At 36.8% G+C, this 16,179-nt stretch overlaps 1 protein-coding gene across 5 annotated transcripts in view; it reads left to right on the top strand.

Annotated features, from left to right (window-relative positions):
• Nucleotides 1-16,179, top strand: part of UBR5 (ubiquitin protein ligase E3 component n-recognin 5) — a 143,142-nt gene that overhangs the window by 68,141 nt on the left and 58,822 nt on the right. For 4 of the 5 annotated variants that reach the window (XM_082858801.1, XM_082858800.1, XM_082858799.1 and 1 more), the window contains exons 14-22: nucleotides 1,528-1,712; nucleotides 4,867-4,976; nucleotides 5,814-5,926; nucleotides 6,940-7,083; nucleotides 7,171-7,282; nucleotides 7,528-7,682; nucleotides 7,943-8,140; nucleotides 12,670-12,880; nucleotides 13,840-13,966. In XM_082858801.1, coding sequence (XP_082714927.1) covers nucleotides 1,528-1,712; nucleotides 4,867-4,976; nucleotides 5,814-5,926; nucleotides 6,940-7,083; nucleotides 7,171-7,282; nucleotides 7,528-7,682; nucleotides 7,943-8,140; nucleotides 12,670-12,880; nucleotides 13,840-13,966 — 1,355 coding nt within the window. The remainder of the gene's footprint in view (nucleotides 1-1,527; nucleotides 1,713-4,866; nucleotides 4,977-5,813; nucleotides 5,927-6,939; nucleotides 7,084-7,170; nucleotides 7,283-7,527; nucleotides 7,683-7,942; nucleotides 8,141-12,669; nucleotides 12,881-13,839; nucleotides 13,967-16,179) is intronic. The other variant, XM_082858798.1, reaches the window with a different exon arrangement.

Genomic DNA, 16,179 nt, shown 5'->3' with positions numbered 1-16,179 from the left:
GTTTGGACAGATCTCTCTTTTCTAGGAGCTCCCTTTTTCTTATTCAGTTCACATACTGATTTCTCATGTTTTCAAAGTTCCTTATTTACTAGACTCACATATTAGCAGAATATCCTGGCAGATGCCTTATTAGCATGTAGGATGACATTACTATAGACAGGGAGGGTAGAAAAATCCTTTAAAGATGCACTGAAGAAAAGTTTTAAGCAATAGCTTGGCACTAAATTGGTGAAAAATAGCAGCATATTCCAATACTTTGGTATAGAATAAGATTTTGTTTTAAAGTGTAGAAAACTGGAGGTTTAAGACAGTCATGGCCACATAATGGGGAAATCGTTCATATGTTAACATCAGAAAGAATGGTCGATCAGTTAAGAGTTTGCAGCCGCACCTGCACTCACAGATCATAATTGTGGAGAGTAGTATGTTTAGCAAATATTCATTTCATGTCTTCTTATATGCTGGATATACACCTCCTTGTCTCTAAGGTGCATTTATTTTTATAAGAAGGTGTTAATGGATAACTTCTAATATATCTTGCCACAGTTCTTTGACAATTATAGCCTTCTTTCTTGTTGATCCTCTTTCAGTATTTAAGCTTTCACCAGTATTTTCCAAAAATTTGTGGGTGAAACCTCTCTTTAAGTCAACCTAAGCAGGACATACCCTTTTCAAGAAGTCGGCTCTTCTGAACTATTCATTCTATGCCACAGAGCTATATTTAGTGACACACAACTATTCTTTGACAGAACTCCTGCTCTGTGTCAGTATTTCCAGTTCCTGTACTTCTCAAATGTAACACCTTCTTAAGACTGTGTGACTTATATTTAATTATAAATTGACAAAAAACATGATCATCATATAGTCCACTGTCAAATATAACATAATCGTTAGTCACTGGATGACTGAACAGAAAGTAAGATTGGGCTGCTTTAGAATCAAAAGAGATTTCCAGAAATAATGTTCATACCTCATTTCGAGTTACTGTTGGTGCATTTGGCAGTGTCACCTTAGAGGTTATTGGTTTTAGAGTATGACCTAGGGGTGCTCCATGGCAGTGAAGATTTATAGGTTATTCACTGCTGAACTCAGTTAACTTCTAACACTAATGTCTACATATTCTTTTTCTAATTTAAGAGAAAACTTATATTATTCAGTGAAAATTCTGGCTTGTAGGAAACAACAGTCTTCTGAGGGAAACAAGTATCGGTAGAGTTGAAGTTATGGAGCCTATATATAGCATCATGAATTAAGGAAGAAAATAATTTCAAATTATAAGAAACATAAAAAAATGTAATTGTTTTGTTCACATTTCACTTTTTAAATAATAACCTTTTTAGTTTCTTCTCTGCTATTTCTCTTCTGTGTCCTTGTGGCAGAACGGTCAGGTTATATGCTGCATGAAATTTTAAAGTTCATTTTTAGCAAATGTGCCAACTATTCCTGCTCCATAATTTGGGAACACGTAACTCCTCTAGTTTGTTTTAAAATTGTCATCTTGATGGTGATTTTTCTTTTGTTTGCTAGGTATGCCTAAGAAATAATCCTCTCTATCATGCTGGAGCAGTTGCATTTTCAATTAGTGCTGGGATTCCTAAAGTTGGTGTCTTAATGGAGTCAGTTTGGAATATGAATGATAGCTGTAGGTTTCAGCTTAGATCTCCTGAGAGCTTGAAAAGCATGGACAAAGCTAGCAAAACTACTGAAGCTAAGTAAGTACTATGCCCTAACTAATCTTGATTTAACATCAGTTTCTAGTTTGCTCTGTATGTGAAGGGGGGTACCAAGGAGACTTAGAGGTGTACAGTGACTTAGACAAGTGTTAACGTGAGGGGGTCTTATTAAGATCCCCATGAATTTTCAAAGGAATTGGTAAAATTTACTGTTTGCAAATTGGTTAATATTTGTATATTATAGTTATTCTTAATGTTTGGTGGCCAGAATGGCAGTGTAGGGTTCTCTTTTGATGTCTTTGTTTTGTCATTAGAGTTCATCCTTGGAAGGTGTTGTATAGCAGTGATAATATGTTCAGCCATACTGTCTTAGGCAGACTTTTTCCTCCTCTCTCCATGTATAATCATCTTAATTTCTACCAAACATCTTGCCTGCATCTTGATCATTGAAAGGGTTTTACAGGTTAATGTGCTTGGGGAGGGAAATTCTATAAAGGATTTGTAAACTTTTGGGTTGGGGGGGATATGTGAACAGAAATACCACTGAATTGTGTATAACCCACATTCTGGGGCTGGCTTACTGTTTGGGAGCCAGGTACACAGATCTTAACACCTGTACTTTTAGAAGCATCTACTCATCTTTATGATTTGGTTGTTTGGTACATGATCTTAAACACTTTAGTAAAGTTTCAAAATTACTTTTTTTTTTAATGTTGTAAAAATACATGAGCATTATAGAAACGTGGAAGAGTAATATAATATCACATTCCAGAAATAGCATTTTAAATATTTTGGTATACTATTTTCTTTTATTCTAAATTATACAAGCATTGAAAAGAAATGATTGGGACTGTACTATACATATAGATTTTTAAAGTTTCGAAATTTTTTGCTCAAATTAATGTAATGATTGTACAAGGATTACTGTTAAAATAAGTTTAAAGATATTCTTTTATAAAGCAAAGCTACTGTAATTTATGCCTAATTAAGTTTTTTGCTTATTTTGTGCTTTGTGCTCTCTGTCTTGTTTTTATTTTTTAAATTTATTTATTTATTTTTTTGTTTTAGAATATGTTTGTTCAATTAAATGGATTTATAATACTTTATATTAAAGTGCAAGACACGGTGTGGATATTTTCCAAGCACATGAATTTCAGCTGGCACTAGATTTATAAGGAACCCGTGTAAGAGAAAAAGGTTTTTTAGAATCCTCTTCCTTATCTAGCCCATATTAGCTGATCGAATTGAGCATTCTTAATACCAGACTCTAGACACTTGCTTTTTAAAGGCTTACTTCATTGCAGGCAAAGGCATAAGTGAAAATACCACATTGCCATCTCCCCTAAACTCCCATGTTTTATCCCAGGGTAGGTTATACTCTTGGTCTGGGTGTTTAGCACGATGGTGGAGATGCTTGTTGATGGCTAGTGATACGTGACTTCTCTTAGGTCATAAGTTGATCCTTGCTTGGCAGCTCTCTTCCTTTGCTTCTTCAAAGGGAGAAACCAAAGTGTTGAGTAGGATGTGACATGCCATCTTTTTTTTTTTAACATCTTTATTGGAGTATAATTGCCTTACAGTGGCGTGTTAGTTTCTGCTGTATAACAAAGTGAATCAGCTATACATATACATATATCTCCATATCCCCTCCCTCTTGCGTCTCCCTCCCACCCTCCCCATCCCACCCCTCTAGGTGGTCACAAGGCACCGAGCTGATCTCCCTGTGCTATGCGGCTGCTTCCCACTAGCTATCTACCTTACGTTTGGTAGTGTATATGTGTCCATGCCACTCTCTCACTTTGTCACAGCTTACCCTTCCCCCTCCCCATATGCTCAAGTCCATTCTCTAGTAGGTCTGTGTCTTTATTCCCATCTTGCCCCTAGATTCTTCATGATCATTTTTTTTCTTTTTTTAGATTCCATATATTGTCTTGTTTTTAAAAATAGGTGGATAGACTTTCCCTCTATTTGCATTGATTGTTTTTATCCTAGAAATAAAAGTAGCAAAATACATTTTCATTGTTTATGAAACTTCGTAAAGAGCATTTGAAATCTTTTTGATGTGCACAAATAGAAAACGAGATTAAAATAGGATGTGGTATTTATATCCTGTGATTTATTAAGTTTTTCAGAACCTTCCTTGAAATTTGCCTTCTTTATTAATAAACTTAGTAAAAGAGCTAAGTGAAATTAAATGTTAAGAAGATAATCATTTTCATGTCAGTAGACTCTTATAGTCGTGGAAACGTGCTGACTTTAAGCATGCTCGTGATGAGTCAGTACTGGCTTGCTTCCACTGTCACAGGATTTGCAGAGCAGCCATGAGTGTTCATGTGTGCTTGTACTGAGAACTTTGCTAAGATGCTGGTAAAAATAACGCTGTTTTTCTATGGACTATTTCTAAACTCAGGTGAAATTCCTGGTGGGGTTAATAGCAGATGAGGGGGTTAAGATGATAGCCCTGATTATAATATATACCAGCATAATCTATATATAACAAATTTCTGAGTAATACATGACTTTTCTCTCTAAAAATTAACTTCTGCCTTTTAATGAATAAAAATATATTTTTACCATCTGTAGAATATTATGTAGTTGCTATAGTTATCTTCTCGAGTACAGCATTAATGAAATAACTCAAGGAAGAGGGATAGTTTATTAATACTATAATTTCTCATTTCAGTTATAGCAGGTGATTATTCTTGGACCATCTGGTGGTAAAGTTTTGTAAGCCATTGCAAGGAGAGTTCCTTCTTGAACTCTAGGAAATTAATGATATAGTAGACTTTTTATTTATTTGCCTTTATCATCTTTTCAGTTAAATTCCAGTGTCCAAGTCAGGATTTACTGAAGTGTGAAACTTGTTTCTCAAGAGGCTTATGATAAAGCTATATTGATAAATTGAGTGTAGCTTTTGTTGTTATTCCTAGATAAGGCTTATCTGAACCATTGTTCCACGTTGTTGATAGCTTCACATAGTATATTTCTTTCCTATTTTAAAACATTAAGAAAAATTTGAAGTATGCAATGTGTATCTTTTTCAGTTTGCATCCTAAAGAATAACCATTTTGTATAAGTTTTTACTATTTCATTCCCTAATGAGAATAAACTTGAGTCTTAAAAATAAGCCATTCAACAAGTTCCTAATATGTCATTTTCCTAATTATAAGGAGAATCTTATCTCTAATTGCAGGCCTGAAAGTAAGCAGGAACCTGTGAAAACAGAAATGGGTCCTCCACCATCTCCAGCATCCACGTGTAGTGATGCATCCTCCATTGCCAGCAGTGCATCAATGCCGTATAGTAAGTTTTATGTGTAGTACACGTTGGTCAAAGTAAGATCCCAGGCAGAGAGCTGTGTTCAGTTTGTTTCTGATTTGAGGCAACTCAGACCATTTTTAATATCTTTTAATATAAATTGTGTTCCTACTAGTTTGATTTTTTTCAATGTGCAACTTTATTTAAATAGAAAAACAGTATTTACAGTGTTGAGTATTCTTGTTGTTTTTGCGAGTTATAATTTGCTGCAATATGTAAAGTGCATTGCAGTAATAGAAGGACATAATTGCCCCTCTAGAATATCTGCCTACCTTTGTTGGGACTATTATTGTAGATTGGTTATGGCTTGGTCACAACTTTCGCTCAGAATTTGTAGAATTTAAAAACCTAGATTTACTACTGCACCTTGGATTTAAAGAATTTTTTTTAAAAAAGCTTTCCAAAGTACATTTATTTTCTAGTTTTAATTGCTTTGTACTTGAGGAAATTGAAAGTTTTTAATAGTCATGTGCTAGTTTTAAGAACAGCCCAACAGATCCTCCTTTTTAAACATGGGTCCGATAGCCCTAATTTTGAGGGTCCAGAATAAGTTTAAAATTTTTAAATACTTCTTTGCAGTTGTTTATAGTAGTGTTAATATTGTTAGGCATTAACGAACATGGATATTTTTCACTATGAATTCATTTAAAGTGGAAGTTAGTTATGAAAGCTCAATTCATAAAGCAGTAGTTCATGAAATTTATTTAGATGTCTCAATTATGTATCCCTTTACAAATGATCTTTTTTCATATATTTAGATGAAATCTATAAAGTCTCTTTCACATTTTCTTTTTGGTACTTACCATTTTGTTGTTGTCTAAGAACGACGACGGTCCACCCCTGCCCCAAAAGAGGAGGAAAAGGTGAACGAAGAGCAGTGGTCTCTTCGGGAAGTCGTTTTTGTGGAAGATGTTAAGAATGTTCCTGTTGGCAAGGTTTGTTCAGAATGTCTCAGAATTAGTTACTAACTGAACTATAATGGTATTGGTTATCGAAGAACTTACGGTTGGTGAGTGCTCATCAGCCCTTTCCTCAAGGCTGCTTTATTTATCACCTCTAATGATCTCTTTAGTCCCATCCTTTAATCTGATGCACGTATCTCCTTTGTCCCTGACAGATGAACTGAAGATTATTATACCTCTCCTTGAGCATTTATGGTGATATTCTGCTTTTTTTAAAAAGTTATTTTGGAATAATTTTAGATTTACAGAAAAGTTGCTAAGAGATAACATTACTTTTTGATACAGTCCATTCTTTGGGACTTATACAGTTTTAATGGAGATGATCTTCCATAACATTTAAAAATCTTGCTACTGTCTTTAAGCTTCCACTTTCTCTTCCCTTCTTCCTGGAGAGGGTCTTGCCTCCTAAGAAACCAAGTGAGTAGAGTTCATCAGCTGGAATGCCATTAATTTCACCTTTGTCCTTTCACATTCTTAAAAGCAAAATGGGACTATAGCTGTAGAATACCTGCAAAGTAACTTTTCCTGATTGCTCTTTAGTTTGTGAAATGGGATGGTCTTTCATTTGGACTTAAAGGGCAGAGTAGATACATCATGTCCTGCAATTTACAGAGGCCTTTTGATTTCAAATAGAACTGTAGTTTACGGGCAGCTGTGTTTTTCTAAGACGATCACATTGGCTTAAAATCAAAAGCAGTAAGTAGCAGAGGCAGGACTCAAGTATTCCGGTTTCAAGTCCTGTGCTTGGCTTTCTGTGCATTGCTCACTCTACCTATGTTGTCTGTGGATAATATGTCATGGAAGTAGATGTCAACAGTATATTTGGTGAGTGTGTTCAGGTTAATTTTACAACGTGACGATCATTGAAGAAACATACTCATAAGGAATTAAGTGCCTTCAGTGTTAAATTGGTTCAATGACTCTAACTTGCATATTGATTTCATATGAGTTAGTGTTAACATTTATCGTATTTACCTGTATTCTAGGTGCTGAAAGTGGATGGAGCCTATGTTGCTGTAAAATTTCCAGGAACGTCCAGTAATACAAACTGTCAAAACAACTCTGGTTCAGATGCTGACCCTTCTTCTCTCCTTCAGGATTGTAGGTTACTTAGAATTGATGAACTGCAGGTAAGTGTAGAGGACTCACTCAGCAGGTGAATGTCGGGACCCTGAGTATGTAACAGATTTGAGAGCAATATTCCTTTTGTCATGCAGGTTGTCAAAACTGGAGGAACACCAAAAGTTCCTGACTGTTTCCAAAGGACTCCTAAAAAGCTTTGTATACCTGAAAAAACAGAAATATTAGCAGTGAATGTGGATTCCAAAGGTAAAAGATTTTGTAACTTTTCTAACTGGCATACTCCATGTTCTATTAATACTTGTGCAGTAAATGGGAATTAGATAAAGTGGTTTGGGGCATTTGGCAGTTTTTGTCTCCTGTGTGTAACGTTATGGAATGAAATGTATCTACATTTGAAATGTGGCTAGAGATGTAAAATTTGGTAGGTACTTACTAGAGTTCACTAAGGATGTGTAACATTTTTTTTTTTTAACATTTATGTGTTTCTGAAGGTGTGCATGCTGTTTTGAAGACTGGAAATTGGGTACGGTACTGTATCTTTGATCTTGCTACAGGAAAAGCAGAACAGGAAAATAATTTCCCTACAAGCAGCATTGCTTTCCTTGGTCAGAATGAGAGGAATGTAGCCATCTTTACTGCTGGACAGGTATAGAGGCTTATTTTTGCTTTTGAAAATTTATATGACAACATTGGCATTTTTGTGATGCTTAGGGTTTGGCTCTAGTTTGCTTGTTATTAAACATTGAAGAATTTAGAATATTCAACATATTTTAATATTAAGTTTCTTATTTGGTCACTATTACAAACATATAAAATCTAATTTGAAAATAAATATAACTATTGTAAAAATCAGACGTAACATTTTTGATTGGGAGCCAAACTTTTTAATTTTCACCTCTATTATAGGAGTCTCCTATTATTCTTCGAGATGGAAATGGCACTATCTACCCCATGGCCAAAGATTGCATGGGAGGAATAAGGGATCCTGATTGGCTTGATCTTCCACCTATTAGTAGTCTTGGAATGGGTGTACATTCTTTAATAAATCTTCCTGCCAATTCAACAATCAAAAAGAAAGCTGCTATTATCATCATGGCTGTAGAGGTAATCTGACTTTTGAAACTACTTGGCATTTCAATTCAGAAGGCACTGCTGGAGTCTAGGGAAACAATCTTGAATAGATCATTCATTGCCGGTTCCCTATGGGAACTAATAGTCTATTAGGACAAGAGAGATGCGTATACCATTGATTACAGTGTGATTTAAGCGTTTGAGTAAGGCATGCATAATGTTGTAGAAGTACAAAAGGGAGGGCTGTAAATCAAACTGACTGTAGAGGCTTCTCTGAGGAGGTGATACCTGGATATAGTTTTAAAGACTCAGATAGGGGTCTCCTAGATGCAGGATGAAGGTAGGAAGTGTTATCCCAGGCACAAAGAGCAGCCTTTGTGAATCTCAGAATGTACATGTTGGGAGAACATGTACATTCTTCTGATATAACTAGAAGGTAGGGCTTATACAGATCAATGAGTGGCAAGTGATAAGGTGGGAGAAAGGCACTGGGGTGCCTTGTGCGTTAACCTAAGGGGCCTGAGCATTCCCCTGAAAGCTAGGAGGAGAAGGATTTTAAGCTGGTTTTTTTGTGTGTTTTTAAAGAAGGTGAGCAGTGGATGGAGAACAGAAGTTTAGAGACCAGATAAAAAAGCTAATGTAATTATCCATGTTAGAAACAAAGTAAGCTTGAACTCTTTTTTTTTTTTTTTTTTTTTTTTGCGGTACGCGGGCCTCTCACTGCTGTGGCTTCTCCCGCTGCGGAGCACAGGCTCCGGACGCGCAGGCTCAGCGGCCATGGCTCATGGGCACAGCCGCTCTGCGGCATGTGGGATCTTCCTGGACCGGGGCACGAACCTGTGTCCCCTGCATCGGCAGGCAGACTCTCAACCACTGCACCACCAGGGAAGCCCTAAGCTTGAACTCTTGGAAATAAGGAAGAGGGGATGGATTTAAGAGATCTTAAGGAAGTAGAAGTTCTAAAGCTTGGTGACAGGATGTCAGCAGTAAATGAAAGGAAGGGGTTGTAAAGCTTCTGATTTAGGTGTGGCTGATAGGGAAATGAAAAATAGGAGAAACTGGAAATTCTCTGGTGGTCCAGTGGTTGTGGCTCCCCGCTTCCACTGCAGGGGGCACGGGTTCGTTCAATCCCTGGTCAGGGAACTAGAATCCCGCATGCCGTGCGGTGCAGCCAAAAAACCCCAGAAAAATAGGAAAAACAAATGGGATAAAGGGAAAGGATGAGTTTAGTTTTGAACATACTGTGGTTGAGGTGTTTGTATTTGTTAGATGTGGAGGCAACACCACTGGAAGTTATTGGAGCAATTTGAGCAGAGAATGACCTGATTTGCTTTACATTTTCAAAAGGTCATTGCTGACACGCTGAGAATACAAGGGGGATGGGTTGGAAGTAGGGAGGCCAGTTAGGAGGCTATTAAAAGAATTCAGGTGGAAGGTGATGTTGGCTTGACCCAGGAGGTGGAATAATAAGTGATTGGACTGTAGATATACTAGATACGTTTTAAAGTAGAGCCAACAGGATTTGCTTATGGCTAAATATAGGGTGTCAAATAGAGGAAGCAGAGGGCAAAAGGTTTTGAAGAGTGAAGTTGCTGTTTATCGAGATGAAGACTGTAGGATTGAAGCAGGTTCTGGGGGGTGAGATCAGGAGTTTAAGATTCTTATCAGATAGCCAAGAGGAGATGGTGAATAGAGAGTTAGATGTGTAAGTTGGAAGACCAGGAGAGAGGGGACCAAGCTGGAGAAGTGTACTTAGGAGTTGTCAGTATATCTGTGATATTTAAAGGACTTATACTGAATGAGATTACTAAAGTCTTGGAGGAGAAAAAAGATCTAAGGCCTGAGCCATGAAAATAGTCTCAGCATTTAAATACCAGGAGATAAAAAGAAACCTGCATGAGAGACTGAGAAGGAATTGGAGGGAAACGAATGAGTTTTGTCTTGGAAGCTAAGCAAAGAGCATGTGTCAAGCAGGATGTGTTGTTCAAGTGTATGAAATGATGCCGTAGGACAGTAGGGCGTGTACTGAATACTGACTTTTGCGTTTGGCTCCATCTAGGTCATTGTTGACAGTGGGGATGCAGGCCTGATTTAGAGTGAGCTAAGGAGAAAATGGGAGTTGAGGAACTTAGACAACTCTTTTGAGGAATCTTTCTATAAAAGATAGAAATGGAGCTTAGAATGGGAGCTTATTTACCCTCCATTAGGTTGGAGGTGATAAGCAAACTTACTAGAACTGCATCTAAAATAACCTGAATCTAGGTGCTCCTGAGAGATACCCATGAGCTTTTGTTTAGAGACACAGTGCTCATATTCTTAGTTTAGCTTTAATTGTTAACCTACTAGACTAGTGGTTCCAAACTGGTAGGGGTATGGGGTTGAAGGAGGTGGCCGTGGTCTGAATGTGGCCCCTAGAAATAGCCTTCACATCATTTAAAAATTCTTGATTGGTTGCCAGCATTCAAAAATCATAGAATTTGTATTTAAAACTCAGATTTTCAGGTGCTCTTAAAGAATTAGAAGATAATGGTGATATTGGGCCATTATAAAAACATTAAGTCCTCTTAGAGGCTATACATGGTGTCTCCAGTTCATTGCAGTTCCCACTATTTAAAATTTGTTGCTCTAAGTCCAAATGTTAGTCACCATTTATTTATTATACGGTTTGTGTTACCTTTCTTACAGCCAGCCTCCTCCACTCACTTATACTTTTGCATATGCTTCTGTAGGCATTTGATTCTGTGACCCCTGCACTTTGTCAGCATCCCAAGGGTAGCGATAAAGTGTGCCATCATTTATCTTTCTAAATAGCCTTCATTTACTAGGGCTTGGTGCACGGTAGACGTGCAAGAAATTTTTGCTGAACTCTCTGCTTTGTGTTATAAGAATAAGTGACAACATACAGTGATGCAGGATAAACATAGTAAGCGTGGTATTGATACTGTCAGTGTGAGAGCCCATATACTGCCCAGCAGGTTGGAGATGAGAGCTCCCTGTAGAGTAGCTGCTTCAGCCAGATGACTGGCTGATTGCTTGAAAACATTCTATATATCACAGCAGTGTGCAGCAAAATATCTTAATTTTAGTTATTTTTAAATGTACTGCACTTTTCATTCTTTGGAGAGACTTTGACATATTCTCTCAACGTATTGATTAGTGCATATTTGCCACTAGACTTTGGCAAATTTAGTCTTATGTCGCCCACCTCATATTCTTGAACTGGAGCTTGCAATTTATGGGGTCACTTCAGGATCATAGTTCCACAGTCAGAATGGCTTATCTCGTGTGTCAAGTACTGAAAACAGTTTTTTAGCTGTATTTTCTTGTGCCCTTCTTCCCCCATTGTTACTTCCTCTCATCCTCATAAGGTTGGGGGAAGGGATGGGTTATCTAGGCAATTTGTGGAGAGCTGCCAAGTTCAAAAGCATCTCTCTTCTTTCCTTTGTATTCCCACGCATTCTTTTCCCACCTGCTTTCTTCCAGTTCTCAATTTTATTTAAAATGAACAGATATGCTTGTTTTCCATAACTAATGCTTTACATTCAGTCGATTAAATATCCCATAACTATAGTTTACATTCTGAAAAAAGTACATTTGAACTCTTTGGTCTATTTATGCTGTGTCTTAAGTTTGTTTAGGCTGCTACAGGCAGAGTGGCTTATAAACAACCGAAATTTACTTCTCATGGTTAAGGAAGGTGGGAAGTTCAAGATCAAGGTGTGGGCAGATTCGGTGTCCGATGAGGGCCCTTTCACTGGTTCACAGATGACCATGTGTCCTCACACAGTGGAAAGGGAGAACTCTGGTCTCTTCAGCCCCCTTTAAGGGCAGTGATCACATTCATGAAGGCTCCACCCTCATGACCTAATGACTGTCCAGAGGCCCTACCTCCAAATACCATCCACATTGGGGATTGGGCTTCAACATGAATGGGGGGGGGGGAATATTTCATCCACAGCATGCTATTTCTCAGGTAGAAGATGATATATAAATACTTGATCATTACTACCATGTCTTTGACAATGAAGTACATTAGTTGTCACCTTTGGGGATTGTGTCTGTCGTTATTTCTGGGGGGAGTTGAAGGTTTTGGCTTTCATGTACCATAGTGTGACGTAAATGTAACCTTAAAGAGCACAAGAAGGTGAGAATAAGCTTGGAATAAAATGTATACCCTATGCTTAATTGGTTAACAATATTAATAGAGTTCTAATTTGATAGTTATATATGATGTAAATAAGGGTGCTGTCTAAACTATGATCTATAGGTCCAATCCAGCCACTCCCATTTATGCATTGTATATCTGGCTGCTTTCCTGCCACAGTTAGAGTTGAGTTAGTTGCAGAAGCTGAAGATATTTATTGGTCCTTTACATTCCTGTCAGTTGTATTCTGTGCTTAAGGGTACCTTCAAGTTCAGCTTCTTTTGCCAGGCCACCTTAAATTGTCTCTGTGTATCTGCAGAGCTGATTATATTATTGTGTTGGCCATGTGAACTTTTTGACATGTGTAATGTGCTGTACAAATTCATTGAAGTTTTTTTCCTAATTTGTCTGAGCACAGAAACAAACCTTAATGCAGCACATCCTACGCTGTGACTATGAGGCCTGTCGACAATATCTTATGAATCTTGAGCAAGCGGTTGTTTTAGAGCAGAATCTACAGATGCTACAGACATTCATCAGCCACAGATGTGATGGAAATCGAAATATTTTGCATGCTTGTGTATCAGTTTGCTTTCCAACCAGCAATAAGGAAACTAAAGAAGAAGAGGGTGAGATTAAGAACTGTAACATGATCTTTAAGAGGAATTTTGGGCAATTTTGAAAATATAAAAGTTATTAAAGAAAATCACTGTAAAGAATTTGTATGTACTTTTGCTTTGCTTTGTAAAATCTAGGAGTCTCAGAAGGTAAAAATGCCTGTTAGGATGAACATGTAACATGAATAAATAAAATTTTTATCAATGTGTTTCTGTTGCCTTAAATTCTAATTTCTCTGTTAAGTACAGACTGTATATATGATACTTAAGAGCTTTACTGATTTTATAATTGCTAGTGACTTATATTACCATGGGAATTATTTAGCAAGTTAAGTCAAATTATATTGAGAAGTCAAATTATATTGAGGCAACTCTTATCCCAATTTTCAGAATGTAGAGGGAAAAATAACCTAGTGAGTTGTTAGATGTTTTTGGAAAAGTAAATAAGCTTTTTGCCATAAAGTTTTTAATTGGCTAAGTGAAGGGGGAAACTGAAAACCTAAAGTGTAACTGTGTAATTCATATGGTTTTCCTTATTTTGAATTCTGCAGTTGATATTCTGGTAGCTACGTTTTTGAACAGTGGTTTGCAAGTTTCTGACCTTTATCTCCTTAGTCGTTGACTGACTAAAGGATTATAAGTAGTGTATAAATTAAGATTGAGGTACCGATATGTAGGCCTTTTCTTCCTTGGTAGTGAAAGCTAAATTTCAGCCTACTTGTGAATAACCTTATTTTTTATCTTTGGGGGTTGAAAAGTAAGGCAGAATAAGGAAATAATTCACATTAAAGGTCATAGTTCATTCTAGCTTAAGTGTTGCTCTAAGGAGGGAAAATTAAGCTGTTATCACTAGTATGTGAATTAGAATACTAAAACACTTAGCAGTTAGCATTTAATGGCCTGTACATACTTCATCTCTTAGTTATTTTTGAAGTTTAAATTGATCCTAATTTTTTTCTCTTATGTTTCAGAAGCAGAGCGCTCTGAAAGAAATACATTTGCAGAAAGGCTTTCTGCTGTTGAGGCCATCGCAAATGCAATATCAGTTGTTTCAAGTAATGGCCCAGGTAATCGGGCTGGATCATCAAGTAGCCGAAGGTAATGTGATTTTTACCAGGAAAGTTTAATTGGTGGAAACATAATCCAAGTACAGAAAGAAATGTATCTCTTTCCTATCATATGCATGAATTGGTGGGTCCTTTTGTTTTGTTTTTGTTCCTCCCAATATCAACCTGGGAAAAATACCTGACAATATCTAGTTAGAGTTTAGGTGTAAAACAGTAGGACCTAGGGTCCTTCAAAAATTTGAGGTAATTTAGACAAGTAGTTCAAACTTGATTCTTTGAATGTGTTTTAAACTCATCATTCGTGTTTCCTAGGAAGTTATTTTCTTTAGTTGGAGAACAAGTAATATAATAATTGAGAGAACCTCAATCTTTTATTTTCAGATTGTTTACTTAGCTCAGTTTCTCAGACGTCCTAAAGATCTGGGAAGAAATGAAAGGCTGATGTATATTATGAATGTTTGGTATTTTAAATTTTCAGGCTTTCTGAGTTGTGAGATGGACACTTTATAACACATTAAAAATTACTAGATGTTTGAATAGATGAAGACTATAAAGAATTCAGGATACAGCTGTCTGTAGTTTTTTTTTTCCCCTGAAGGAAAACACATTTATATTAGACAGGAGAGCCAAAATTCTTGGATACTTCACAAATCATTAATGGAAGCACTGCTCACTGTGCTAATGTGATAGGTTGTAAAGTCTACTTAAAACGAAGACACTCTTTTGCTTATTTTCTGTTCTATATTCAACTTTCCCTTTAAAAATGATTCTTCTAAAATTGGTTCCAACTTGATAGCTTCCCAGGTTCAAAAACATCCTGAAGTGAGGTTTATCAAAAACTAGTTATGGGTAACCAAATTATAATTTAAAATAGTACAGAAACATTATGTAGACTATGCAAAATGGAAATTATCATTTGTTTAGGACTACACTAGGCAAAATGTTTGGTCTAAACTGGAAAACAACTTAAATTCTTCATGAAGAAATTAGTGTCTGAATTATTTCAGGTATTTCATTTCCTCAGGGAAAATACAGGTGCAAATCAAGTTGGACTCTGATATGGTTGGTCCAATGCCAGTGCTGCCATCTTTTTTTCATGTAAGGATTATTTTGAAGGCAAAGACTAAAAGGAGCTTCAAGAGTGGGTGATGTGTTGCTCACAGAAATAATTTGCAGAGTAAGCTCCTTTGAGGCATTTGCCGAAGATTTCACTGCAGTGTTCTTAACCAGTTCAAACTCAGGGCTGCCGGTTGAACAGATGAAAGCACAGGAGTCTTATTATCCACGCCGGGCAGTAGGAAGTCCACAGACTCTGCTTCATTGAAGTGAAACCCTCCTCTAGCCTACAATGGATTTTCTAGGCGATACCCCTTGATGAGTATGCAGGCTGGGATTCATGAGCTGTAAGCTCAAAACTGATGCAATTTCAATATTGAATGGAGTACTGTTAAATGCCTTCAGATGATGATTTGACTCAGAAGTTTTGTTATGTGACTCAATAGTGCCTGAGTACAAAGGGCAGATTTAGTGGAAAGCTTGATTGATGCATCTGATTGCAGGTGTATGTACTCTAGAGATTATTAATCTGGAAGACACATGACCTTCGCTTTTTTGTCACAGTGGTATGTTTGAACATGACTGGATTCTAAGGCTTCTGTAGCATGGATATAACGTGCTTACAAAGAGGAAATTACATCAACCTTGAATTCTTCCATATTGTCAGAAAATACGATGACTCCAGGCAAGCCTATACGAAGAAATGTCAAAACTCTGAATCTTAGCAGCCAAGGTGGTATCTCCTCAGTATTGTCCTCAGCCACTGAGGATACAGGTGAATCTTCATGAATTGTGTACAACATCTTGAAGAATAATTTTCTTTTTTTTGTTTTTTTTGTTTTTTGTTGTGAAAGAATCTGTATGAGGAGCTGGGCATTGTACTTAAAAATGTTCCCAAGACCTAATGAAGAAAAGAGGTAGAGGACAATTTTTTTAAATGACAAGGAATGACCCCCTCATATAATATTGAATTGACTACATCACAACAACAAAGTTGGGAGTTTGCAAGTTCAAGATGAGACTACGGTCTCAATTTATCTTCATTTATTCTTAATGTGCTCTAGGCTAGAGGTTGGAGAATAGCCCATATATGTTTTGTTTGGCCTGTGCAATGTTAAAATTTTTTTTTCTTTAAAATTTGAATGCCTTTAGATGAGCATGTATGCCTCTAGTTTGCCATGACCCCCT

The sequence above is a fragment of the Leucopleurus acutus genome, assembly GCF_964270905.1.
Source record: "Leucopleurus acutus genome assembly, chromosome: 17".
Lineage (NCBI taxonomy): Eukaryota > Metazoa > Chordata > Mammalia > Artiodactyla > Delphinidae > Leucopleurus > Leucopleurus acutus.
The sequence above is the reverse complement of the archived record's forward strand: the minus strand, read 5'-3'. Positions and strand labels throughout refer to the sequence as shown.